This window comes from Pantherophis guttatus, chromosome 10 (assembly GCF_059756535.1).
Source record: "Pantherophis guttatus breed Tessera chromosome 10, ASM5975653v1, whole genome shotgun sequence".
NCBI classification, from domain to species: domain Eukaryota; kingdom Metazoa; phylum Chordata; class Lepidosauria; order Squamata; family Colubridae; genus Pantherophis; species Pantherophis guttatus.
The window spans coordinates 1,392,114-1,419,272 of record NC_142072.1 but is presented as its reverse complement, the minus strand read 5'-3'; the positions used below and the strand labels follow the sequence as shown (position 1 = coordinate 1,419,272).

At 48.4% G+C, this 27,159-nt stretch overlaps 5 protein-coding genes across 7 annotated transcripts in view; 1 reads left to right on the top strand and 4 right to left on the bottom strand.

Annotated features, from left to right (window-relative positions):
* Positions 1-1,496: 1,496 nt before the first annotated feature.
* On the bottom strand, positions 1,497-4,583 carry SDHAF1 (succinate dehydrogenase complex assembly factor 1). Its single transcript, XM_087876503.1, has 2 exons — positions 1,904-4,583; positions 1,497-1,864 (listed from the first exon to the last, which is right to left on the bottom strand). The coding sequence occupies exon 1, from the start codon at positions 2,549-2,551 to the stop codon at positions 2,270-2,272; it is 282 nt and encodes a 93-aa protein (XP_087732629.1). The 5' UTR covers positions 2,552-4,583; the 3' UTR covers positions 1,497-1,864; positions 1,904-2,269.
* Positions 4,584-4,674: 91 nt separating this feature from the next.
* On the bottom strand, positions 4,675-12,415 carry TBCB (tubulin folding cofactor B). The gene is made up of 6 exons (XM_034438219.2): positions 12,156-12,415; positions 8,319-8,462; positions 7,919-8,015; positions 7,006-7,191; positions 6,778-6,850; positions 4,675-5,341 (listed from the first exon to the last, which is right to left on the bottom strand). Exons 1-6 carry the CDS (start codon positions 12,264-12,266, stop codon positions 5,224-5,226), a joined length of 729 nt encoding a protein of 242 aa, XP_034294110.1. The 5' UTR covers positions 12,267-12,415; the 3' UTR covers positions 4,675-5,223.
* Positions 12,416-15,403: 2,988 nt separating this feature from the next.
* Positions 15,404-19,342, top strand: POLR2I (RNA polymerase II subunit I). Its single transcript, XM_034438233.3, has 6 exons — positions 15,404-15,546; positions 15,722-15,776; positions 16,433-16,506; positions 17,633-17,707; positions 18,313-18,364; positions 19,135-19,342. Exons 1-6 carry the CDS (start codon positions 15,488-15,490, stop codon positions 19,195-19,197), a joined length of 378 nt encoding a protein of 125 aa, XP_034294124.1. The 5' UTR covers positions 15,404-15,487; the 3' UTR covers positions 19,198-19,342.
* OVOL3 (ovo like zinc finger 3) lies at positions 18,593-24,853 on the bottom strand. Of its 2 annotated transcripts, XM_087876501.1 has the most exons (3): positions 21,522-24,853; positions 20,603-20,786; positions 18,593-20,109 (listed from the first exon to the last, which is right to left on the bottom strand). In XM_087876501.1, exons 2-3 carry the CDS (start codon positions 20,715-20,717, stop codon positions 19,826-19,828), a joined length of 399 nt encoding a protein of 132 aa, XP_087732627.1. In that variant the 5' UTR covers positions 20,718-20,786; positions 21,522-24,853; the 3' UTR covers positions 18,593-19,825. The 2 variants fall into 2 exon arrangements, with proteins under 2 accessions (XP_087732627.1, XP_087732628.1); XM_087876502.1 differs by lacking the exon at positions 21,522-24,853 and having other exon boundaries at positions 20,603-20,930.
* WDR62 (WD repeat domain 62) overlaps positions 24,824-27,159 on the bottom strand; it is a 22,331-nt gene continuing 19,995 nt past the window's right edge. For both annotated transcript variants that reach the window (XM_087876480.1, XM_087876479.1), the window contains 3 exons: positions 27,015-27,081; positions 26,649-26,734; positions 24,824-26,173 (listed from right to left, as the gene is read on the bottom strand). In XM_087876480.1, the coding sequence (XP_087732606.1) occupies positions 25,919-26,173; positions 26,649-26,734; positions 27,015-27,081 (408 nt within the window). In that variant the 3' untranslated portion in view covers positions 24,824-25,918. The remainder of the gene's footprint in view (positions 26,174-26,648; positions 26,735-27,014; positions 27,082-27,159) is intronic.

The following is a 27,159-nucleotide window of genomic DNA, read 5'->3' as shown; positions in this document are numbered from 1 at the left end:
GGGAATCAACTTAAAACCACTCATTTAGTGACCGTTCAAAGTTACAGCAGCACTGAAAAAAGTGACTTATGACCACTGCAGCATCCCCATGGCCACGTGACAGGAATTCCACCAGTTGGCAGCTGGTCCATATTTATGACGGTTGCAGTGTCCTGGGGTCATGTGATCCCATTGCGACAAAGTCAACGGGGAATCCTGAGTCACTTAACATCCATTTTACTAACTTAAACTGCAGTGATACACTTAACCGTGAAACGAGGCAAAACCCACTTCACAGTCTCATTTAGCAGCAGAAATTTTGGGCTGAGGATTCCCTGAAAAACCTTTTATTTTATGGAAAGTGGAGAGTCTAATAAAACTTTTAAATCAGTGTTTCTCAACCTTGGAAGCTTGAAGATGGGTGGACTTCAGCTCCCAGAATCCCCCAGCCAGCAGCGCTGGCTGGGGGATTCTGGGAGTTGAAGTCCACCCATCTTCAAGCTTCCAAGGTTGAGAAACACTGATTTAAATGAACATCACAACCTGACTATTTTCCCCGCCACAACCACCCTGTGAGGTGGTTTGACAGAGAGACAGAGCACAACTGGCCCAACGCCACCCAACTTAGGCTTCCATGCCTAAGGTGGGACTAGAACTCACATCCCCTGGTTTCTAAGCCTTCCATACCCACAAAGAAAACCCAGACCTGGGTGAGCAGGTGCATCTTTAGCATGCACTGACCTGTCTTGTGTCGGCCTTGACTTGCAAAGGATGCCGCTGCCCGATATGGTGAGATTCATAGCCGCAGGACACATATATTTTCCCACTTTGCATATTAACCATTTATAACTTGCATAGAATTGGCAGTCAGTTAAAAATGCTGTAAAAGTAAAATCCGCTTAATATTGGAAAAAACATTAATCCCAAATTCTTTTAATTAACTTAATTGATTAATTAATTAAGAGCCTTGGTAGTACAGTGGTCTAAAGCACCCTGTTATTAAGACCAGCTGTCTGCAATTACTATAAGTTCGAATCTCGCCAAGCTCAAGGTTGACTCAGCCTTCCATCCTTTCTAAGGTAGGTAAAATGAGGACCCAGTTTGTGGGGGCAATAAGCTGACTTTGTATAAATATACAAAAGCATGAAGGCTATTGCTTAGTGCATTGTAAACCGCCCTGAGTCTCCGGAGAAGGGTGGCACATAAATCAAATTTAAAAAAAATTAATTAATCCCAAGAACTTCTTTCAATTAATTTATTCTGCTTCCTGGAGGGACATGTGGACCTCTTAATTCTTTTAGGATTCCTAAAGCCCTAGATAGAAACTGGTTGTTTATGGCATCATAATTTAATTGACCAAACTAAGTAATAATTTTAATTAGCAATTTTATGATGTTTGTGTCTATATTTTTCTTGACTGTACACCGCCTTGAGTCCTACGGGAGAAAGGCGGTATAGAAATATAATAAATAAATAAATAAATAATTCATTGTTGAAAATGCTGGAATCATCCACCATAGTTTTAGAATGTTCCTTTATAACAGACTGCGATCCAAAACACAACCAGAATAAGTACTGCATACACATTAGCAACGGGAGTTTTGTTTTTTGTTCAAAAGCCTCCATTCCCTTCACAGATTGAACAAAATAACAATAGAAGGCAATTAATAAATACAGGGAAAGGTGTTAAACCAAACAAAAACAAAATCCAGGTCAAAGAGTTGTTACTCAGCATTGTCAAAGGAGAAGGTTCAATAGTATTTCTCCTGGAGTGTTTTAAGGGGGGGGGGGAAGCCTCTTTATGTTCAAAACTTCTTTCCTGCTGTCTCCAAAGTTCCAGGCGGAGGAAGGTTGACCCCAAACCAACCCATGTCCGTTTCCACGACTTCCTCCCGCTCCCCACTCCCGAGTATGAGGTTTGCACCGGTCTGGAAGGGATTCCTTGCAGGAGGGGCCCTTAGGACAACATCAGGGCCAGAATGCCAAGGGGAAGCTTGCCGGGGGTCTGGTGCAGACGTGACGGCTGTCCCCCTCCCACGAAAGACGGGTGGGCGCAACGAGGAGCTGCGCCATCTTCTCCCGAAAAGCCTCAGCTGCAAATCCCAGCTTCAAATGCACACAACCGCCACAACTCCGGAGAGAGCAGCTGCTTCTCAGTTCGCATCCTTCGCGGGCGCTCTTGCAAAACGGGGGGACCTTTCCTCCCACCCACCCACCCAGCGTCCGCTCCTCCGGGTTTCCTGCCGCCAGCGGGCATCGCTGCGCGGCAACCAAGAGAGCGATCCTCCGTTCAGGATTGCGCGTCCTCTTTGTCCTTCTCCTGCTGCTGCTTTGGGCTCCCCGGGGCGAAGAGGCCCATCCCCGTGGCGTGGCCTTCCCGGAGCTGCGCCAGCTGCCTCTGCCCGCGGCGCAGCAGGTACTCGATGAGCAGGACGTCGGTGCGGGGGATGCGGGCAGCCCGGCGGAACTCGGCCTGCACCCGCGGCAGGAAGCCCGGCTTGCCTCGGCAGGCGCGGAGGAACTGCCGGTAGAGGCCGAGCACCTCGCGTTGCAGCCGGCTGTGCCTGGCCATGGAGCCGGCGGCGCAGAGAGCGAGCCGATCGGGGCAAAGGCGCTCCGGCCCTTCCAGCGGCGAGGGGTCCTCCTGGCTGTCCAGACGGAGCTGCCTCCTGCACGGTCGGGACACCGAATCAGCGCCGGACCTCTTCCCACGTGCAAACCCACCCGGGAGTTTCACGTGCTGAATTCAATGCACGTGCAAAGGATTCCTAGCCTCCTCCCGTCCCACGTGCGGATCCCCCGCCCCGGATCTCCGTCTGTCCGCCGGGGGGAAAAGGTGCAACGGAGACCCTTGCAGCCCCCGCCTCCCCTCCCCTCCCCTCCCGCTGGAGGCCGCCCGTGCTCAGCTCACCGACTGCCCGGCGCTGGCGGGAAAGTGGCCCCGCCCCCGAGGTCGGATAGAACGTTGAGGTCTTTCCTCTCGTTTCTAATTGGTCGCTGCCCTGGGGGCGTTGCCAGGATGCCTCTTTAAAAAAAAAAAAGGGCGATTTTTCAGATTGGCCATTAAAACTTCAACTCCCAGGAATCTCCAGCTAGGAAAACGGATTGAGGAATTCTGGGAGTTGAAGTCCTCCGCCCCCCCCCATATTTTAAAAGTAGCTGAGATTGCAAGGTGGGATGCAAGTGGCTCTTCCACGGTTGTGATGGAACTGTACTCAATTTACAACAGTTCATTTAGCAACCGTTTGAGCTTACAGCGGCACTGAAAAAAGTGACACAATCATTTATCACACCGATCCTTGCAGCATCCTAGTAACTGCATGGTCAGGAGCTTGGCAACTGACTCGTATTTATGACGGTTTGCTGTGTCTCGGAGTTACACCATCCTCTTTTGCAAAATTCTGACAAGCAAAGTCAATGAGGAAAACCAGTCACTTAACAAGAGCCAAGACAGTTCTGGGCTGCATAAACAGGGATAGAATCAAGATCATGTGAAGTATTAATAAGGCCTTGGTGAGGCCACACTTGGAATCCTGCATCCAGTTTTGGTTGCCACGATGTAAAAAAGATGTTGAGACTCTAGAAAGAGTGCAGAGAAGAGCAACAAAGAGGATTAGGGGACTGGAGAGGCTGAAACATACAAAGAACGGTTGCAGGAACTGGGTGTGTCTAGTTTGATGAAAAGAAGGACTAGGGGAGACATGATAGCAGTCTTCCAATATCTCAGGGGCTGCCCCAAAGAAGAGGGAGTCAAGCTATTCTCCAAAGAGGGCAGGACAAGAAGCAATGGATGGAAACTAACCAAGGAGAGAAGCAACCTAGAACTAAGGAGAAATTTCCTGACAGTGAGAACAATGAATCAGTGGAACAACTGGCCTCCAGAAGTTGTGAATGCTCCAACACTGGAAGTTTTTAAGAGGTTGGATAACCATTTGTCTCAAGTGATGTAGGGTTCCCTGCCTAAGCAGGGGGTTGGACTAGAAGACCTCCAAGGTCCCTTCCAACTCTTATTATTCTATATATATATTTCTTCAAAATATTGTAAAATTATTTTCTATGCAACCGTGTGCCTAACTTAACCACGGCAGTGACTCACTTCACAACTGTGCTGAGAAAGGTCATAAAATGGGGGCAAAACTCATTTAACGATAATCTCAGCAACAGAAATTTTGGGCTCAATTGTGGTCGTAAATCGGGGACTACCCGTAGTCCGGATTGCCAGGAGGGAGGGGCTGCATGCTAGAGAAGCAAGAGGCAACTCAGCTCAGAGATTTTGTGAGAGAAAGAGGGTGAAGACAGCTCCTTCTCAATAATTCCCAGAGCATACGGCTTATAGGGGGGTTAGCATGCTTGAGTATGGCAAGATTCTGTCTATGGGCAGAACAATTTGTCTCTCTTGAGTTTTGGAGTCTGACACAGTTCACTAAATTCATCTTGACAGAAGGGCTGCAAAACACAGGTCATGGAATCCCAATCCTCCGGCTAGATAGGCCAAAAGCCAAGAGGAAGTGATGTCATATGCACCTCTCCACATTTCCTTCTCCCTTGCATTAGGGACACCATCATCGCTCATATGATGTCATCGTGGTTTGTACTGCCAGCATCTTGGCTCGGCTTAAGACTGGATTTCTAAAAATTTCTTTTGCCTGTTTTTGCTTGCCTGGAGAGAAAAAAGAAACTCACACCGAAGCACACTTGTCTGGAATGTATCTGACCCCCCCTCCAAAACTTTTAATTCGTAATGATCACATAGCATCTTCCAGCAGCACAAAAACAAAACGGAACAACAAAGACCCACAATGGAAAAAAGAAAAAGAAAGCACAGTCATCAAAATGATTCGCTTTAGATTTTTTGTTTTGTTTTGAAACCAGAGTTGTATATACATGTATCTTCTGAATCCTGCATTATCGGTTTCCACTCGCTGGGACAGGAAATTTGGGGGGACGTCACCGTTATCCCCCTCCCCCAAATGGTTACTACAATCAAAGGCATTCTGGTTCTCTGTTACTGACCTATGGGGCGTGGCATGGGGACATCGGCATCTTCACTGAACAGAGACGACCAGGGCAAAGGGACAAACAACCAACACGTCGAAACACACAGTTCTCCCGTTTCACTCAAGCGGCCCCCCCAACTCGGGATCACAGCGCAGTGGCGGAAACAGCGGCAACCGAGGGGGGGTTCTGCCAGCAAGGAGAGGCCCTGGAGACCTCCTCCGTTTCCTTCCTCCCAGTCTGCTCCCCTCACATTTCATCGTCCAGCCCATAGTCCTCTTCTGGGAAGTCCCCCACAGTCACGTACTGAGGCTTCACAAAGGCTCCGTACTTCGGCTGGCACTCAAAATACTGCTTGCCATTGACGCTGTCCAGGAGAAAGGAGAAAGGAGGAGAAAGGAGGAGAAAGAAGGGGAAAGGGAAAGGAAAGAAGGAATAAACACCAAATGAGCAAGTGGGCCAAATGCAGTCAAATCAAGACAGTAGACTGAAAAAAAAAAGATTTTAAGATTTTGTTTCTATTGGGAAACCGCTTTTGTACTTAGTGCTTGAGGTGGAAAAAATGGATTTGGGATTTTGCTGACTAGGTAGGTTTGTTGTTAAGAGAAATGGCTGGTAGATATTATTATATAAAAGTAAATAGTCCACGTTTTATGTTATTGCCTTATTCTACTGTGCCAAAAGGAGTTGAAAGTCCATGTTTTTCTTTTTCTTTTCTCCTTTACCCTACACTTTTCCCCCCTCTCCTTCCCCTATTTTCCCATTATTTTCATTTCTCTTTGTATTTCTGTATTTTATATTTTGATAAACTATGGTAATAGAATGTTTTATCCCACCAAGAGAGATTTTAACGAGACTGGACAGCCATTTGTCTGCAATGACACAGGCTCTCCTGCTTGAGCAGGGGGTTGGACTAGAAGACCTCCAAGGTCCCTCTCCAACACTGTGATTCTGTTAAAAGATCTCAGCAAGGGGAGGGAAGCCCTTACCTTTTGTATATGTACATGAATATACAAAATATATTTATATCAACGTACACAGAATATATTAAACTCTTTTTTTCAGTAAATAAATACCTGATTTTTCTTGATTTTCTTTTTGTATTGGTTTCATTGCTTTGTCTTTTTTGTCATTGTTAGCTACCCGGGTTTGCTAAAGATCATCAGCCATATTATACATCATCATTTACATACATAAACACATAAAAGTTCTAAAAAGAATTAAACAGTGTGTGCAAAGCCCTGAGTGCACTTATGCTAAACTGATGGAAATTGGACTGATTTGCATAAACCTGCCATCCATTTTTATTTTGCATTAGAAGTTGGGTTGTTTGGCTTATTTTCAAACAGGAGGAAGGGACTATAGAGAGAGGTCCTAACGTTCTACTCCTAAGAATGGAAACATTCCTTTTCCCCTTGGTCTTCTGGGCAAGTTCAACACTGTCTCTCAGGTAGATCTTGTGCAATAATAACCACCAGGCCCAGAGTTAACAGCATAACAAGAGTTGGAAGGGATTTTGGAGCTCTTCTAGACCAGGTGTCTCCAACCTTGGCAACTTTAAGACTTGTGGACTTCAACTCCCAGAGTTCCTCAGCCAGATTTGCTCTGGGAGTTAAAGTCCACAAGTCTTAAATTTGCCAAGGTTGGAGACCCCTGTGCTAGATATGTGATTAATAAATAAAATAAATAAAAATTATCCCCCTGTAGACCCTATTTTTCATAGCCAGAAACTCAGGAACCCCCCCCCCAAGAGGGGGGCTGTGGACATCCACAAAGCCAACAATGGAGCAAAGAGGGATTTACCTGCCATCGTGTTTTCCCAACGGTTCATCATACTTGATCCCAACCCAGTAACCAGGTTTGAATTCTGTTAAGCCTATGAAAAACCAAAGAGTCATGAGAACTGAAGAATGAACTCATCCTTGGATGAGAAGTGAAACGCCTTCAAAAAAAAAAAAAACCCACCACCAACAGAGCCCAGTTGCCTTTTGAAAAGCATCTTTGGGACATAAAAGTCCCACAAATACTCACCTGCGTACATGACCGTTCCCCGTTTGTTGGGCTGCCCTGATACTCGCACTTCACACCTGGCCCCCACGGAAATGGCCTCCACCAGGGCTTTCTCCTCCACCAACTTCTGCTCTAAGTCGGACTCCTTCGCCAGGTCCTCCTTGTATTGTCCCAGGTGGCTGCGCTTCATGAACGAGCGGGCCGAGTCTGTGGGGCAGAGGCAGCAGCTTAGCAGAGGCCTTTTCTCCTAGCCTGGGCTTGTATGGGCTCCAAAAAGGCAACCTCCCTCCATTGGTTAAGCCTCTAAAAATTCAGTTTTCCTAAAAGCATCCGCCTTGTGCGCGTGGGAAAGGCAGGCATGGAAGGGACCATCCTTTCCAATGCTTTCTAGTTCACTCACACACACACACACATTTATATATGTATTATCAACATCTCTTTTTTTATGTATATATCATTTGGGGAATTGATATTTACTTTACATAGAAGTAGACAACAGATGTGTCTCTGTGTGTGTAAATATATGTGTGTACTATATATGTGTGTGTGTGTGTGTATCTGTTGCTGTCTCTGAATTGATATATACTGTACACAGAAACAGATGATAGGTGTGTGTATATCTCCGTCTCTTGTCTCTTTTTATGCACACGCACTCACACATGGCATATATATATATATAATCCAACTTTTATTCTTAAGAAATAGATTTATTTATCCCAATGAAGGGGAAATGATGTCAGTTTCAAGGCTGGCGGGGTTCCCTCCCACCCAATTTCCATTTCACCCAGCAATTCCAAGGGATTTTGGGAGTTGGAAGTCCACAAGTCATAAAGTTGCCATGTTGGGAGACCCCAACTCTAAACACGGTTTCTGGGATAAAATAGCGTTTGCTGCTCCAACATCCCACATGGGGGACATAACTTCTGGTACTTACCTGTTCGCTTTTCGTATTCAGTATCCGAAATCTGGAACTTCTCAACCTTCGAGACATCTTCATATTCCCCCATCGTTGCCCCACTTTGGTCTATCACCTACGGGGCGAAAGAAGGCGTCCACTTCAGGTCACTGGCGGGTTCCAGTCCCCAGAAGAAGCAAAGCTGAATGTTGTTCAACTCACTCAGGGTCCCTCAACTGGACAACTTTAAGACTTACGGACTTCAACTCCCAGAAGTCATAGCTGGCTAGGGAATTCTGGGAGTTGAAGTCCACATGTGTTAAAGGTACCACATTTGGAGACTCCTGCTCAAGGATAACCCCAAGAGAATTAAAAAAAGAAAACGTTTTTTGTGATAGGGAAAGCCCCAAGAAAAGAACTCGAATCCAGGCAGACTCACGTGGATACGGCATCCATCGTCAACCGGGTAAGAGCCCAGCAAGGCCTCATCGCGGTCCAGCTTCATCACAAACTTGTCATCCGGGGTGTAGAGTTCGAGTTCCATGCACGAGGCTGGGCTCCCAACAACAAGTTCCAGCTTGCACTACCAAGAGAAGAAAAAGCCCGTCAGGTGGAGGAATATTCTTGTAATAACAGCTGCAAGGATTGTTCATGCACAACATTGGAAAGCAGAGAAAATATCTTTGGAAGGAAAAGTAATTAAGTTGAAGTCCACCCATCTTCAAGCTTCGAAGGTTGAGAAACACTGCTTTTATGGAATTTATCTGTCACCCATCCCGCTATTCTGGGCGGCTCACCATGGTATAAAAACGTAGGCTAGAAAGATTAACATTAACATTGAGGTGAGCCACAAAGAAATAAATTAAATGTTAAAACCAAAGGGCACGGATGGGACGGGGGCGAGACTTTTGTCTCTCACCCAACCATCAATCACCACCAGCTGGCCCCCCTCCTTTTCAGTTCCCTGCAAATTTTCCAAAACTGATTTATTTCAGAGGGGAATTCCTCAAGTTTATAGCTCATGCCACCTTCCTTCCTTCCCTCCCTCCCTATCTTTCCTTCCCTATTCTTCCTTCCTTTCTTCCTTCCCCTTAACCCTCCCTCCTTCCTTCCTTCCCCATCTTTCCTTCCCTATTCTTCATTCTTTCCTTTCCCTAACCCTCCCTCATTCCTCTCCCTGCCCTGTCCTGCCCTTGTGTTTGTGTATGTGTGTGTGTCCATGCTTCTATATGGAGGCACCTGCACTTATTGCTTCCCATTTGTGTTTTAATCGATTTCAACTGGAAGTTTTTAATTTTTATTGATCTAGCCTGCAAATCACCAAGAGTCATCACTTCAGCATGGCGGGGCAGAGATGCTACAAATGAAGTCGCTAAAATAAATAAATAAAATGGGCTCCCCCGAGCCTCAAATCCCGGTTTAATTCCCAGTTCTCTGAGTCGCAAACAAACCGCTCTTCCAATGCATTCTGGGCAGATACGATGCAGCCTGCCAAAGGGTGTCTCAGTGCTAACAAAGGCAGAAGGGAGCAAGCGGGCTTGACAAACGTATTCTTAATATTCTCTGCAAAATTCTCAGCACCAACATTAAATATATATATATATATATATAGGTATATAAATATATACTGGGGAGAGGAAACAAAAGCCAGCCCTTGGCAGAGATCCATAAACTGGAGCCGTGCAAAGAGGGCATAAGGCTGAGTGGCAGATTTACCCAGCCAGGCACGAAATGCCAGCTGCCAGGCTGCAGTTAATCCCTGCACGGCTGCACAATGCACAGACAATGCTATTCTGTTGATCAGTGGCCCGTCTGGAGGGTTGCAGCTCAAAAGAGAGGGAAAAAGGCACCTGGAAAATCCATGGAGCCTTTCCTTTCTCCGAGGCTGCTAACCGAAGGCACCAGGATCAACGGGAGGTGCCCGGGTGGCCGAAAACAGCCGCTTTGCCTGCCAAAATCAGGCAGAGAATCAAAGAGTGCCCTCTGTGGAGAACCTTCTGTGTTTGTGTGTGTGTGTGAGAGCGAGAGAGCGAGAGAGAGCGCCATTGCGTTTATAACAATCAGGATGATCAGGAGTGCACAATCTGGTGTTCAAAATCTGCTGTGATGCACAAACTCCGCGGCATCACTTCCCTCTCCAAGGCATGGGAATTTTTCTCGTCCTGGGCAGACACCCCTCCCAAAAAAGGGGGTTGCATTTTTAGGGTGCTTTTAATCCTCGGATCAAAACCAGCACGCCCGCTGCAATTTGGCTGCCATGATAGACAGCAAAGTGGCAGAGGGATGGCTCTGCCGTTGCTGGTCCCCAAAACGCCGCACCGGGTCTGCAGCAAGCAGCCGATGCTGGCACCCAAGAAGCCCCTTCAAATTTAGGGGGGCGGGCGGGCTCAGCTGTATTTTAAAACCTTTGGAATGAATGCTTTAATGAAGTGTCCCTTTTTTTAGCTATTGTCACAGCAATGGGTGCCCATCTCCTAGAATCTCAGTGTATCTGAATGGAAAAGGATCTTAGAGGTCATCTAGCCCCATCTCTGTTCAGGGTCCCTGAAACTATCAGAGGAGATGGTGGAAGCAAGAGAATATACATTCTGATGGGGCCAGGAGCCTCATTCCTTCAGCCGCAGTGAGATCTTCCTTAGGGACCAGATGGTGGTGGGGGGGCTCCCTTAGATGAGAGGGGGCCTTAGGTGCAGCAGTTTAAACCCTCCCTTCAAGCATATTCTGGATCTGGGAGGTCTTGAGATCCCATCATCCCCAGATGGCAGTGGCCTTCTGGACCAAGACAGCCAGAGGGTACCTGCACTGCACATACATTTAGATTAGATGGATGGACAGACGGATGGACGGACAGACAGACAGATGATAGATGAGTGTGTGTACGTGTACACAAACACACACATGTATGTTTGCATATGAATTCGTGTGTGTATACATACATTATATATGTAAATATATATATATATACATTTATATGTATATAAATATATATATATATATATATAAATTTATATATATTTATATAAATTTATATATATTTATATAAATTTATATTTCGCTGATAAAGAAATAAAGGGAGACTAGTATAGATCTATTTCAAGCTATTTAGCTCTCATCAGCTAGCCAAAGCCTTCCTTGGATTCGAATTTGGGCTGCCTGCATGTTAGGCAGTTGTATTAACCTCTGAGCCACAAGTTCTCCTCCCTTCATCAGCTTGAGCCAGGGGAGAGATTAAGTGTTTTTTTCTGTTGAGTCACCTGGTCTATCCCAGCATGTGGGAGGGGGCATTCTGCATCCCTTTTGCCTTTCAGCTCCAATCCAGAAGCCCCCAAGCAGTCAGTCGCATTCAGGACAAACCATTTTCGCCTCAAAGGCAAAAGGGATGCAGTATGCCCCCTCCCACGTGTTGGGGTAGACCAGGTGACTCAACAGAAAAAAAACTGTATATGTATATGTATGTCTCTTTAGCCAGGTTCTATGTATGTAAACCAATATATTATGCAGCCCTAGTTCAGTGAAATCACCATTCACTAGTTTCTGGGCTTTTTTTTTTTCTTTTTCTGGCAGCCAGCAGACCCAATGGGCAGCAAAGGGTCTGCTGGCTGCCAGAAAAAGAAAAAAAAAGCCCAGAAACTAGTGAATGGTGATTTCACTGAACTAGGGCTGCATATAAAATTATACACAAACATGTGGAGATTTATATATATATATATATAAAAGTCTCCACATGTGTTTATATAATTATATATAAATACATATACTTATATAATAATGTTCTAATTTGCTGATGAGGCTCCTGGTGAAGGAAGCCTGAATGCAGAGAGGTTCCCTCTGGGCTGCCAGCCTCTTTTCCTTGTTTGCCTTGCAGAATATTCACAATTATTGGACCATTTTGGATGCTGACTCACCAGCCTGACCCCCCCCCCACTCCCCCCCCACAAACACCCACAACAGCCCTGCCAGGTAGGCTTGGGAGGGAGGGAGGGGGGAGGGGGGGCGGAGTGGCGCAGAATGCAGGGTCCCCCCCATAAACCCCCCCTCCCGCCAGAACCTCCAGGGGGCATTTGGGGCACTGGGGACTCCCACACCCATAAGCCACGCCGGCAGAGCCCCATGGGTGGGGGGGGTGTATGGGGGTGTATGGGGGAGGGGGCACGCGGCAGCCGGGGCCTGTGCCAGGAGCGGCTGAGGCGGATGGGACTTGTAGTCCCCCAGCGCGGGCTCCGCCTGCCGTGGGGCTGGGGATGATGGGCTCGGGTGGCCGGGAAGCAGGCCCTACCTTGAACTCGGCGATGGTGAGGCCGCGGGCATATCTCTTGAGGGCGCGGAAAGAGTTGAGGCTGCTGCTGATGGAGACCGACACCAGCGCGGGGGTCCCGGTCACGCTCATCCCGGCCGCCGCTGCCGTCGCTTCTCCCGGTGCCGCCACGCCTCGGGCCCCTTCACGGGCCGCTCCCTCCGGCCAGCCAATCGGCGCCCCGCCGCTCGCCCCACTGGCCAATCGCCGCCCCGCTCGCCGCGCCTGCCCCGCCTCCGCCCGCGTCCTGCGCGGCTCGGCCTTTTCTTTTCTGCTGCGGAGTTTCTGCCCTCGGCCCCGCCCTCCCTTCGTCCGCCCTCGAAGCCCGGGCGGGGAGGCCCGCCAATAGGAAGCCGCGATGCAACTCGCGGGAGCGGAGACGGCCAATGAGGAGGCGCGATGGAGAGAGGCGGGCGAGGTCGAAGCCGGGTGGCTGGTGGAGAAAAGGGCAGGGTTTCCCTGGCGGCTGAGCGCGCAGGACCGAAAGCTCTTTTGTGGGGGTCGTGCACGGGGGTCCCGGAGCAGCCTTGCACCGGAGGAGCGAGAGAAGGGCTCATCATTTGGTCCGGGAGAAGGAAAGACCCTGCTTTGACGCTGCCGCGGATTGTCTTCTGCATGCAGGATGGCTGGGGAGGATGGGGCTTGCAGTGCAACGTCTGTCGAGGGTTCCAGCCTGGGGAAGGAAGCCAGAGGGGCCTGACCCGTTGCACAGTTGACCCCGATTCTTTGCAAAAGCGCAGTATGGACCCCGGTTTAGTCCCTGTTGGACAGAGGCGCATCAATCGCACCCATCACCGATTCCCTCTGCCGTGAAAAGCCAAGTTATGCAAGGGGAATAAAAGGACTGCATAAAAGGGTCTCTCTCAACCTGAGCAACGTTAAGTCTTAAAGGTTGCTAAGGTTGCAAAATAATTCTGGTAGAAACGATGTTGGGGGACAGGGGTGCCCAACCTTGGCCACGTTTGACTTGTGGACTTCAACTCCCAGAATCCCCCAGCCAGCAAAGCACCAAAGACCCTTCCAGCCTTAAGAGTTGATGATTCTATGAAACCTGCCTTTGATAAATAAATAAATAAAATCCATGCAGAGTTTCCACCGCTACAGGGAAAACAAACTCCATAGTGGGAGCTGAAAACACCGCAGCCTCTCCTCCCCTAGCCTGACTTCAACTCCCATAATTCCCAGCCAACCACTTCTTGACTTAGACCCATTTCTCAGACCTATTGCTCATTTGGCAGTTCTAAAATGAAAAAAAAAAAAGCATTCCTTCAACGTGCCGGTTGAAGTAACCAGTATTTTTTTTAAAAAAAGGCATTACCTCAGATGAATCAGGCAGAACTTTTCAATGCTCAAAATACTTTTAATATCAATAGCAAAGTCGCAGGTATCCCTAAGAATGCCTTCGGTTGGATGACTCAGAGAGAGTCTGCAAGGGGTCACACAGGAAGGGCCGAGGAACAGGACCCAGGGAGGCAGAAGGCGGCTTGGCCATGGGAGACAGCAACTTCTGTGGATTCAGCAATGGGTGGAGAGGACTTCAGATCAGCAGCAGGCAAAGGCCCACAAGAGAAATGGAGCCTTGCGAAGAGGCCGCAGCTGGATGGTTGACCACCTGTTCTACATGCAAAAGCTTTGGTTGGGAGAACTTCACCTGAAAGCCTACAGAGATGCTGTGGATCAGGGTCAACTTGGACCAAGGGTGTGACTCAATGCATTGAGCCACAACCTTGGTCCAAGCTGACCCTGATCCATCAGCATTTCTGTAGGCTTTCAAGTGAAGTTCTACAGCAGGACTCCTAAATGTGAAGGTTCTGGATATCATCTCACCAGCCTGGGTATCTCTGGGTTTTCTGTTACTTTTTCCCAAAGAATTTTGTTAGGGCAGTTTTGATGAAGGCCATTATCTGATCCTGGTTCCTGGACTTGCATCTGGGGAGGAAGGAGAGCCCCTTGAAGAGGGAAGAGGAACCCTCATTGTCTCTCCTCTTCCTCCTTCTTGTAGGTTCTCTTCAGGTGGCTGAAAGGGCCCAGCCTCTCACTCAAAATGAAATTCCAAAGAATGATCCCCCAGGACTTGTGATAGGGATGGTTGTCGTAATATTTGGCAGCAATCTTCTTCACCTACAAGAAAGAGACAATTTGGGCAGGAACAGGAGTGAGGAGGTCCCATACTGGTCACAGTGATGGATTCCAAGGAGCTCTGGGAGACCATGGAGGAACTAGAACTGGTGGCCTTCCAATAACATACAGGTAGCTTTAACCTACCTATCCCAAATCAACACACTAGGTCAGGGGTCTCCAAACTTGGCAATTTTAAGATTTGTGGACTTCAACTCCCAGCAAAGCTGGCTGAGAAATTCTGGGAGTTGAGGTCAAGTCTTAAAGTTGCCAAGTTTGGAGACCCCTGCTCTAGGTCAACATTAAACCTACTGTGGGAATGCAACTGCTATGGTGGGTCTATTCTGGTCTCTTTTCCATTTCTTTTGTGACCGCAGCCACCTTGTAGTGTGTCAGGTCTGCACAGCACAATTGGGCTTACGAAACTCAAAATTGGCAGAAGAATAAACAAATATGTACTGGGACACAGAAAGGAGAAGAAAATAACAGAGTTGGAAGGGACCTTGGAGGTCTTCTCGTCCAAATGCCTGCTTGAGGAGGAGACCTATACCAGGGATGTACTTTTTAAGACTTGTGAACTTCGACTCCCAGAATTCCCCAGCCAGTGGGACACCCTTAGTCCATACCATTCCAGCCACCTCGTTTTCTGCCGTCTTCTTCTTTTGCCCTCCATCGTTCCCAGCATTCTTCTCCAGGGAGTCCTTCCTTCTCATCAGGTGGCCAAAGGATTTGAGTTTCCTCTTCAGGATTAACGTTAGGTTCATTAACAGTTCTGCTTAAGTGGTGTAATTTGGCATAAACTGTTGTCTATTATTCTGTCATATTTTAAAATCATCTTATTTGTGATATATTGTTTGGTTAATGATTTCAGCTCTGCTTGGTCTATATGTAATCCAAGAAGGAGAAGGAAAAGGACACCCGATTTTTTTAAAAGAGTAAAAGTAGCAGCTGCTGCTGCTCCTTGCCCAGCATTATGGGCCTCCCAAGAACGATGGGTCCTTCTTCAACCCTTCCAACTTCCTCCTCCTTCTCCCACCTTGCCCAACATCTCATTACGGCTTCGGGAGAATCACGACCCTCGCGGCCTCCCGTAGACGAAGCGGCGACGGACACCTTCCCCGAGAGTCGAGAGTGCGCCTGCGTGGTTGTCGCAGGCGCGTGCGCAGTGGCGCCGGAGACCGCTCGGCGCGGTTGCCATGGAGTCGGAAGGGGCCTACGAGCCAGGCTTCGTGGGGATCCGCTTCTGCCAGGAATGGTGAGCGGGCGGAGGGTCGGGGAGGGCCCGGACTCACCAGAGCATGGGAGCGGTAGTCCGTCCCGGCTCCTTCGCGAGGCCTTGAACTGCATCTCCCATCCTCCCCTCCCCTTCGCGCTGCCCGGGCCTGTTTTTCGAAAGGCCTCACCGCCGTTTCTTGCTCCCTCTCGCCCAGCAACAACATGCTGTACCCGAAGGAGGACAAGGAGAACCGGATCCTGCTCTACGCGGTAAGTGGGGACGGCCTGCCCTCTGCCAGCAGGCGCGGACTTCATCTCCCAGCATGCTCCGGTCCGTGGGCACGTGCTGGGTCGCTGGGGGATTCTGGGAGTTGAAGTCCTGACCCCCCCCTTAAAAGAGAGGCCCTCGCCAACCGAAGGGGCTGGATGGGTTAGAAGCCATTGGAAGGGCAAGGTCAGCTGGACCTCCCGCTTCCCTAAAAATCTGGGATGGGCCTGAAAATTGGGAGGGTCTCAGCCTCTCTTGCCCCACTTTGAGACGCTTTGCCTGGACCTGCTTCTCAAAGTTGGCCCCTTTAAGAGTCCGTCCCAGAACTCCCCAGCCTGCATGCTAATTGAGTTGAAGGTGGATGGACTACAACTCCCAGAATTCCCCAGCCAGCAGCCTGGGGTCCATGTGCTTCTGCCCTCCTGCTACAGGGCTTGGGAGTTTGACTTATTCATTTCCCCATTGAAGCCATTGCTGGGGCTGCCCACCCCATGGAAGCCTTTGGAGCAGGAGGAGGCCTCCAAAGCGCCATCAACCATCGGAGCTTGCTTGGCCGTCTGGCCGAGACACCTGGGTGGTGCTGGGACATCAGGATCTCACACTTTTTTTAACTCTTTCTCTTCCTTCCTCCTTTTCTCCCTCTCTCTCTCTCTGCCAGTGCCGGAACTGTGACTACCAGCAGGAAGCTGACAACAGCTGCATCTACGTCAACAAGATCACGCACGAAGTGGAGTAAGTCCTGGAGGACCACAGAAAAAAATTGCTCGCTGGGGGACAAGTTTGGGGAGGAGCCCTCCCCCTCCGTGCCCCTCAGATTGAAGGGGAAGGCTGCAGGGTCACCCCAACTGGCTTTGAACTGGCCTCGCAAGTCGTGAGACTGGGCATTCCCCAGTTCCCAGGTGCAATCCAAGGCGCTGCGCATTATCCTCAAAACCTTTTTGCCGTTTAAGACCAGGATTGTTTCTGCTCAGTTGTTTGTACCCCTGCTATCTGATTGGGTACAAAGGGTACAAAGGCTGCTGGCTGGGGGATTCTGGGAGTTGAAGTCCACCCATCTTCAAGCTACCAAGGTTGAGAAACACTGATCTAGGGAGTGTGGGCTGGCACGGCCCTGAAGGAGAGCCTTGTCTGTGGTGGCACCCGCCCTTTGGAGCATCGTCCCTTGAGATTAAATTGACCCCATTCTAGCTGGTCTTTGGTAAAGCCTCGAAAAGCTGGCTTTGTGGTTGAGACTGGGACTTGGTGCTGGTGAGAGCCCATTTCTAGATTATATGGAAGGCAGATTAAATCGTGCTTGGCTGCTATTGTTTTTTATTTTTCTTTTATAGTAGAGGTTATCTTCAACTTAACAACCGTTCTTTTAGTGCAGAGGTCTTCAAACAGAATTCTGGGAGTTGAATTCCACAAGTCTTAAAGTTGCCAAGTTTGAAGACCTCTGTTTTAGTGACTATTCAAAGTTGCAACAGCACTGAGAAACATGACTAAGGACCATTTTTCACACTTAACGTGGTCACGTGATCCAAAATCAGACCCTTGGCAACTGGCTCATATTTATGACAGTCGCCGTGTCCCGGGGTCACGTGATCCCCTTTTGCGACCACCTGACCAGCAAAGTCAACGGGGAAGCCAGATTCAGTTAACGACCCGTGTTGCTAACTTAACAGTTGCAGGAATTCACTTAGCAACTGTGGCAAGGAAAGTCTTCAAATGGGGCAAAATTCACTTAACTGTCTGCTTAGCAGTGGAAACTTTGGGCTCAATTGTGGTCATAAATCAAGGACTATTATTGGATTGATTTTATTTGTTGTAAACCAAAACCGCCCAGGTTAAAGAAATAAATCTACTATTTTGCTTTCAGCGAATTAACACAGATCATCGCTGATGTCTCCCAGGATCCCACTCTGCCCCGGACGGAGGATCACCCCTGTCAGAAGTGAGTACTTGTTGCTTTAGCTTAAAAAATCTTTTGAGGCTGGCATGTCATAGAAAACAGCTTTCTTCTAAAACTGTACCAGGCTGGCTGGAGGAATTCTGGGAATTGAAGTCCGCCCTTCTTAAAGTTGCGCTGTTCTAAAGCTCGAAAGCGAGCAGAATTTAGGGGCTTTCTTTGAGATTTTTTCCTGATTTTTATCCTGAACCAGGCCAAGGGGCTGGGACTCTGTCCGTCTCTCTGCTCAAGCCTCAAACAAGAGAGCTTTGCAAGAAGCAGCACAGAAAGGGGCCAAATTTGGAGGGTGAGGAAAAAACTCTGGCAGAAGAAAAAATAGATTTGGAAATTGGCTGGGCTCTGGAGAGGAGAGGCCAGCAGAAATAGGTGGGGATGGACAGTATGTTAGAATGCTGCTGACTGCCCCAATTCAATCCCCAGCCCTCCCTCCTGGCCAGGTGACCTACAGCAGAGGGAACTTGCAGCCTGCCTAAGCGTGTGTGTGCCCGTGTGCACGCGCAGGTCCGGTGGATAAAGTGGCTGAATTCCGCCAGTCGCATGTCTTCTGCGCTCTTTCCCTACCTTGCTTGACGCCTGGCTTTGCCTTCCAGATGCGGCCACAAAGAAGCTGTCTTTTTCCAGTCTCACAGCGCCAGGGCTGAGGTGAGAAGATACCTTTTTAATTTAGGGAGGGTTTCACCTTAGGATGACATCGCTTTGAATCGCCATGAGGAATGATGGGCCTTTGCCACCCAAAGATGGCTTGTAGTCACAAACCTGGATGCCTTTGGAGCCCAGCACGGCCTGCCCAGAACTCTGACCGAGTTTTCAGTCGATATTATAGGAGTGAAAAGCACTCAGCCTGGGCTCTGAACAGAGGCGTTTGCTTCCTTGTTTGCATCTCACCTTTATTATCCTTACAAATTGCTCAAGGCAGCACACATATCCCCCAAACCTCCCTCCTCCTATTCTCCCCATAACAACAGTCCTGTGAGGTAGGTTGGGCTGAGAGTGGGGGCCGGGCCCAGAGTCACCCAGCTTGCTTTCATGCTTAAGGCAGGACTAGAACTCACCGTGTCCTGGTGATTGGCCCAAAGTAACCCAGGCAACTTTCATGCTGAGACTAGAACTCCCTGTCACCCGGTATCTTAACCACTAGATCAAACTTCGGAAATGCAGATTTTCAGGTTTTGCTACTGGAGGCCCTTCCAGGGGGTTTCAGCCTCAGCCACCCCGTCTGTGACCCTTGTGGGCAAAAGGATGGTACCCCAACTAGTCTAGAGAAGACCAGGTCAGAAGGAGCTGATTTAGGAGCCTGCTGGAGATCTGGAGAAGGCCTTCGCTTCTCTGCTTTCCCATCTCTGCAAGAAGTGGCCTCCGGAATCACAAAATCATGGCTGCCTTCCCCCCCTCCCCCCTTCTTTCTTTCCCAGGATGCCATGCGCCTCTACTACGTCTGCACAGCCCCCCACTGCGGTCATCGTTGGACAGAGTGAAACCCTCCGAGATGACCACTACCTGCCAGGCCTCTTCCTGTCTCCCGGGCCACCGATGACTTCCCCACTGCGGTTCTCTGCTATTTATCCATTCGGCCTGTCTGAATTGTCCTTTGCTCTAATAAATGATTTATTTTTTATAGAAGACTCCGGCCTCGCACGGGGGGTGGGGCTCAGTTGAGTGATATTGTTTGCAACTTAGGCTCTAGATCAGGGCTCCCCGCTCTGTTCCGCACAGTGACATATACAGGTAGTCCTCAACTTACGAGCACAATTGAGCCCCAGGTTTCCCTAGCTAGACAGTTGTGTGAGGTTTGCCCCATTTTACAACCATTTTCTGCCCCAGTTAAGCAAATCTGGCTCCCCCATTGACTTCGCTTCTTAGAGGGTCGCCAATGGGGAATCACGTGACCCCAGGACGCCGCGACAGTCATAAATGTGAGTCAGTTGCCAAGTGTTTTGATCACATGACCACAGGAATGCTGCAATGGTCGTAAGTGTGAAAACAGTCATAAGTCATTTTTTCTCAGCGTCATTGTAATTTTGGTCACTAAATGAACAGTTGTAAGTTGAGAACTACCTATATTTAAAAAAACAACCCCAAAACACACGCCTGCCTGATTGGCATCTACCTGAGTAGAAGGTGCAATTGAGGCTGAAAAGCCACTGCTCTGGGCTTGGGGAAGTCGTCCCCCAGGTGGGGCCTGGCGGAGTGGCCCCGGCGCGTGTGCCCATAGAACTCGTCGCTGCTGCCGCAGGTGAAGCCGCACTGCTCACACACAAAGAGCTTTTCCCGGCGTTCCCGGTAGCCGTAAGTCTGGGGGATGCAGTGGATTTTCTTCAGGTGAGACTCCAGGGAGCAGCGCTGGGTGAAGCCTTTGTCGCAGAGGCAGCAGCGATACGGACGGATACCTGCGGGCAGCAACAGGTGGTAGTTTGCAAAGGTCCTCAACTTACGACCATTTGTTTAGCGACCGTTCAAAGTTGGCCCTGAAAAAAAGGCTTGTGACTCGCATTTACGACCTTCCCCAAAAGTCACAACGTCCAAATTTGGATGTTTGGCAACCGGCAGGGGTTTCTGATCATTGTGACCTTCCAACAAGGAAAGTGAATGGGGGAAGCTGGATTCACTTAACGACCACTTAACTGCCATGATTCGCTTAACAACCACAGCAAAAAAAAAAAACCATCGTGAAGTTGGGCACAACTGGATAAAGAACTGCCTTGCTTAGTGGGGGGAATTCTGCCCCCAGTTGTGGTCGTGTGACCACCAATAATAAGCCACTTAATTTTTTTAGTGGCCCTGCCACTTGGAACGGTCGCTAAATGAGCAGTTGTAAGTGGAGGACTTGGCCATAGCAGACGTCAATCCGTTTCCCTCCCCGGCTGGCCTGCCGGCCCTCACCTGTGTGCGTCCTCAGGTGCCTCTTGAGGTCGAAGGTGTCGTTGAAGCCTTTGCTGCAATAGTGGCACAGGTGCTTCTTGACGGGGCTGTGGCTCTTGCCGTGGCGGTTCAGCATGCGCTGCAGCGGGAAGCATTTGCTGCAGACGGAGCACTGGAAGCCCACCTGCAGGGGGAGCCCCCTGCCCTGCAAAGAGGAGGGAGGGAGGAGTGGCGCATGACCCAGGAAGGGTCCCTGCCCTAAGAGACTAATTTACAGTACAAACCAGGTTGATAAAAAATACAGATCTGGGCAATCAGGATTTGTTTGTGAGAATGGTGGGCTTTGAATGGAGAATCCGTGGCCCTCCAGATATTGGTGGACTGAAGCTCTCTGCTTCCCGCACCATTGGCCAAATTCTTCCCTTCTTCCCACCCTCCCTCTTCTTCCTTCCCTTTTTCACCTCCCTCCCTTTCTTCCTTTTCTCTTTTCCCTTTTTCTTCTTCCTTCTTCCTCCCTTTCTTTTCACCTTTCCTTTTTCTCCTCCCTCCCACCCACCCTCCCTTTTCCTTTTTCCCTTTTTCACCTCCCTCCCTCCTTTTCTTCCTTTCTTTTCACCTTTCCTTTCCTCTCCTCTCCTCTCCTGTTACTGTTCCCTTCCTCCCTTTCCAAATATATATATGTCCCCCTCAATCTACCAAAAGAACTCTGGACAACAAGCCAGGATCAAAAGGCAATTCAATTACCCAAAACAATGTGGGGAAAAAAAAAAGGCAAAGTCAAACAGCCCCCCCCCAAAATCTCATGGCCGTATACCAAACTCTCTTGCTGGGCTACCCCCCAAAATGACAGGGCTAAGACCAGGCAGGCAGCTTGTGAAGAGCCCCCCCTTGATTTATGGCATTTGCTAAGGTCCCGAATCCAGTTTGGGGCCAGCTTTACCTTGTTCCCCGGAAGATGCTTTCCCACAGCAGATGGTTGCGAATAAAGCGGGTTTTGGACCAGGCGGTGGGGGTCTCCTCCGTCCCACTCGCTCCTGCTGCTGAGGCTGAGAATTGTGGGGTGGACGAGGGCCGGGACTGCTCCGGTCTCTAAGACATCGAGGGAGCCAACACGGACACTCCGTTTAGTGACTGTTGCAAATACAGGGAGCCCTGAACTTACGACAGTTTGCCTACTGACCGAAGTTACAATGGCGCGGAAAAAAGGGACTTATGACCGTTTTTGACACTTAACGACCGTTGCAGCATCCCCACGGTCATGCGATGAAAATTCAGGCACTTGGCAACTGACTCATATTTATGACGGAATGCCACGCGATCCCCTTTGGTGACCTTCTGACAAGCCAAGTCAATGGGGGGGAAGCCCGATTCGCTTAAGAGCTGCAGTGATTCACTGAACAACGGCAGCCAGAAAGGTCGTAAAATGGGTCAAAACTCACTTAAGAGATGTCTCACTTAGCAGGGGATGTTTTGGGCTCAATTGTGGTCGTTAAATCGGGGACTAACCTGTAGAGGACTCCACCATCTCCAGGAATCTGCTAGAAAAACTCTCTTGCACCGTTTCCTCTCCCCGCTGGCTGTTCTTCCCCAACTGGGCGCCCTCCAGATGTGGGAGTCCCTCATTCCCATAATGCTCATTGCCCAGAAAGACACCATTCATGGAGGTTCACCTACCTGGTACATACGAGTCTCCCCGGAGCCGGTCCGAGAGTTCACCCCAATTCCGGGTTCCTAGCTGTGCCGATTTACGACGTTTTATCAGAAAGGACTTCGGCATAGCTGATTGGATGCCGGGTTTGGGTTTCTCCCAGGATCAACGTTGAACAAGGGGGTGAAGACCAACAATGGAAGGTCCTTAAAGGAGACACTTCATGTCCAGGAAGAAGAAAATACCTTTTATGGTGCTCACCCCCGTTCCTAAACCTTCAGGTCTTTCCCCATCAACTTATTTCTTCTTGGAAAAGGATAACGGAATATTAGAATTGGAAGGGACCTTGGAGGTCTTCTAGTCCAATCCCCACAGTTGGCAAATCTATAATTCGAACTTCCCAATAAAAGTCTATAATTTCAGACAATTTAAATAAACCATAAACAAAAATGCAAACCGTTGCTTTTTTCTTTCCAAACCACGGACCCCAATTCCTGCATCTAACCCCCACCCCAGCTCCCAACAAGAATAGGAAGGACTCCAGAAGTGACCCTGTCAACTGTCTGTCATCCAGCAAAGTCCAAAATCTCAACACAATTCCTGAGTAGGAATGATTCTGTGGGTGGGCTATTTAAAAGAGCAACTCTTGATATCCTGACAATTTGCATCTCAATTGGGTCTGTGTGTGTGAGAGAGAGGACATCCCGTGGCATCTCTTTTGCATATTGGGTGCTTCTAATTACAGATTTACAACTGCTTGCATTCAATCTATGCAAATCTTGCAATTTAACTCTGGAGAGCAGAGTTAAGGTCAGTTATCCATCCCTCTGGCTGCCACCGGGACGGGAAAGTCATCTTATCTTCAAAAGCAGCCACAAAAATCAGAACATGAAAAGATCAGCTAAGCCTTCTGCCAACAACAACACAACAATCCTACGAGGTAGGGTAGGCTGGGACAAGGAAAAGCCTCAAACACAGAACATTTGATAATATAGCAAAAAAAAAAAAAAAAAAAAAAGACAAGCACAGAAATATAATTCAGTGTGCAACAGAAGCCCAACCTTTGCATTTCCAGCCTTTGTCAATCTTAGGAACTTTAAGACGTGTGGACTTTAACTCCCAGAATTCCCCAGCCAAGGATGCACGAGGGACCCTGTTCCTCAAGGGTCATCTAGCTGAGCCTATCCACACACACTCTCTCCTACAGGGCTGGGAATAAAATTCATCTTAGGCCAAACCATCAGCTTAAGCAAAAGCCAAATTTTGCTTGCGAATCAAATTGGGATCCCTAGACTGGATCAGTCTATATTAATCCAGTGAGTGTCTGGGTTGTTGAGTCGTTATTTGGGGAGCCTTGAGTCCCCGAGATTTTTCTTCCTGCTGCTTTGCACTTGAAAGAAAACAGGTCTCTCTTTTCAAACAGCACCAGATTTCCATGTCTCGCTGAGTGCTCAGATTTGAATAAACCTGTTTCCGTGGTCAGGTTTCGGAGCAGTGTGATTTTAATGGGCGCATCCTTTTTTTTTTTTGATTAACAAACCATCCCGGGAAACGGCTCACCTGCAGCTTGGGCAACCGTTTTGTGGACAGAGCTTTGGAAAACATTTACCTGCAAGCCAGATCAAAAATAGGTGAAGGGCAGGTCGTCCTTGACTTACCAGTTTGTTTAGTGACCATTCAAAGATACAGCAGCCCTGAAACAATTACCATTTTTCAGTCATGGCCGTTGCAGCATTCCTGTGGTCACACGATCAAAATTCAGAAGCTTCATATTTATGACCGTTGCAGTGTCCCCGGATCATGTGACCCCTTTACGACCTTCTGACAAGCAGTCAATGGGGAAGTCAGATTCACTTAACAATTGTGTTACTAAGTTAACGATTACAATGATTCACTTAACAACAGTGGCTAGAAAGGTTGTAAAATGGGGTAAAACTCACTTAACAAATGCCTCTGAAATGCAACTGAAATTTTGGGCTCAATTGTGGTGGTAAATTGAGGAGTACTGTACTGTATTAAATCCAGCCCCCTGCTTCCCATGGAACCAAGTGGCTACAGGAATGCAATCCTGCCTCGTCCTTAGCTCTATTGCAGCATTTCTCAAACCTTGCAAGTTGGAAATGTGTGGACTTCAACTCCCAGAATTCCATTATCAGAAGTCCAAAGAACTTCAGCAGGTATGGAGCTGAAATCCTTCAGTGGGCAGTTTTCAGCCAAATCCAAGCAGGGTTTTCAGCCTGAGATTCACTTATGTGTGGCCTGTGGTGGGCTTTTTGGGGTCTCCTCCAACTCCGAGACACCCCCATGCTCCTTACTTTACTATAGTACTAATAATAGTACTTAGACTTATATACCACTTCAGTGCTTTACAGCCCCCTCCAAGCGGTTTACAGAGTCAGCCTCTTTCCCCCAACAATCTGGGTCCCCATTTTACCCACCTCAGAAGGATGGAAGGCCGAGTCAACCTTGAGCCTGGTGGGATTTGAACTGCCAAACTGTAGCTAGCAGTCAGCTGAAGTAGCCTGCAGTACTGCACTCTACCACTGCGCCACAACTCATGGTCTATAGCAGTGGTTCTCAACCTGTGGGTTGCGACCCCTTTGGGGGTCGAACGACCCTTTCACAGAGGTCGCCTAAGACCATCGGAAAACACATATTTTCAATGGTTTTAGGAATAATTTTATGGTTGGGGGTCACCACCACATGAGGAACTGTATTAAAGGGTTGCGGCATTAGGAAGGTTGAGAACCACTTGTCTATAGCCTCTCTATTCAGGGGATGAAAATCTCACTTGGAATTGGGCTCCCTTCCGTCCAGCAGGCACGGAGCTGAAATCCTTTGGAAGGCAACTCTTTCGGCCCCCCGAGAGATGAGAAGGAATGCTCTTGGCAGATGGCAATAGCTTGCAACCTTCCCTGCTGGTTTCCCCAATGACATTCTGGGGGAACTGGCAGAGGAGATTGCAAATGGAAATCACAAATGCGAGGCACTTGGTAATAGGTTGTAAGTGCGAACAAGTTGCCAAGCACCGAAATCATTGTGTGTGTGTGTGTGTGTGTGCGCGCACTGTGTGTTTTGCGACAGCCGAAAGTGCTTTACAAGCCATCAGGGACCCTTTCAGAGGCCATAGTTAATTCAAACCATTGTTAAAGCTAACGGACATAAGTTCAAGACTATCTGTAAAGAGAAAATGAGAAGACGCCAAGACTTTCGGATGATTGCCCAGCTCTATGGAAAATAAACAAATGTGATATGCAAGAGATTAACTAGAAGATCAGAAAAAATTCTGGTTTGGTGCAGTAGGTTGAGAAATATAAAAACTTGCTTTTCAACGCCTTTTACTGGAAAACAGGCTAACATTTTAAACATAAGCCAGTACACAGAGCTTGTCTGTTTAATTTACAGTAAGCCAATTATGACGAACCATAAACTGATTTAAAATTGATGCCACAATCATTTTGTCAATTTTTACGGGGCAAGGAAACTTGGTTGAAACAGGAAAACACAGCTGCCTCTTGGAGGTTCACGCATGACAAATTCAGTCTGTCCAATCCAAAAATACTTTATTTTATTTAAAACTTTTTTTTTTTGGTAAAGTGCTCTTGTCGGACGGTCTCAGCTCCTCAGGAGTCACACTGAAACGGACATCCGTGCGCGACAAATGTGCGGAAGGGCAGGAACGGGGCCCTTCAAGGCAGGCTGGTTTTCCAGGCCTCCTCCAGCTTCTTCTGAACCATATTCAGGAGAGAGTCAGAGTAATGCTTCAGGAGCGCATGGGCCTCACCCTCCTGAAGGCAGATCGGCCAAAAGGACGAGGGGTTGGTGGCGGCCTTATCCTTGCTCTCTCTGGTCGCCAGCTCACTCTTCATCCAGCAGAAGGTGCTAGAAAGCCTGTGCTGGACGTGGGTGAGCTCCTCCTCAGTCCCACCGGTGCAAGAAAACACCTGAAACATTGGAACGGTTTCTGGCATGGCCAACTGCCTATCCCCAGGAGAAACAAGGACTTCTTGGCCTCTCTTCCCATGGCATCATTAAAAAAAAAAACACCCTAAAGTAACTGGGGTGGGGGATAGGAGGAGGGTGTGGTCAAGATGGCTATGAGGTTAAAAGCTCTATTTTTTTCAACATGTGCTGCCATGTTTAATTGTTTGATCACACCTTATGGACAGAGATGATAAAAGTAGTATCTTAGAATATAACACAGAGGTGTCCAACCTTGGTCCCTTTAAGACCTGTGGACTTCAACTCCCAGAATTCCCCAGCCCGCACAGCTTAAAGGGACCAAGGTTGGACCCCTTTGATGTAGCACAAAGCATATTAGAAACCTGGCACACCCATCCAAGAAAAACCCCTTCTTTCTTTCTTTTTCTTTCTCTTCCTTCCTTTCTTCCTGTCTATAAAATGCAGTCACCCCCTTACCTTATCATACAGTTGCAAAGTCTCTTGAAATTTGTGGTGTAGGGTCTGCAAGCTCCCCTCAAAATTTCTGAGGAGATCCTGAATTTCTGAGAATGAGAACAGAGGGGGAAAATAATAACAACAAAAAAAAAACCATGTCCCTGTTTGGAGATTTACCAAGGCCAAGAAAAAGACAAAAATCCAGCCGACTGGAATACCCAACTGCATTCTTTTCAAGGGACAGATAAAGAGCTCCAACTGACCATATCAGCTGGCTGTTCCTTTGCAGGGCATCTACGAGGGAAATGATCACGCCCATTTTATCCCAAGAAAAGAAAAGAAGGGTTGCTCCAACTACCTATCTGTTTGTTTGGTCAACATTCTTACCTGAAACACAGGATGTTTTGGCATCAAGGCATCCTTTCCGCTCGGGCTGTATTTCTGGGGGAGGTTTCTAAAAATCAGGTATGTCACAGAGGTTAGATAGCAACTGAGCGGATTCTAGGCCAGCAGTTTCTACCTGGAAACCACT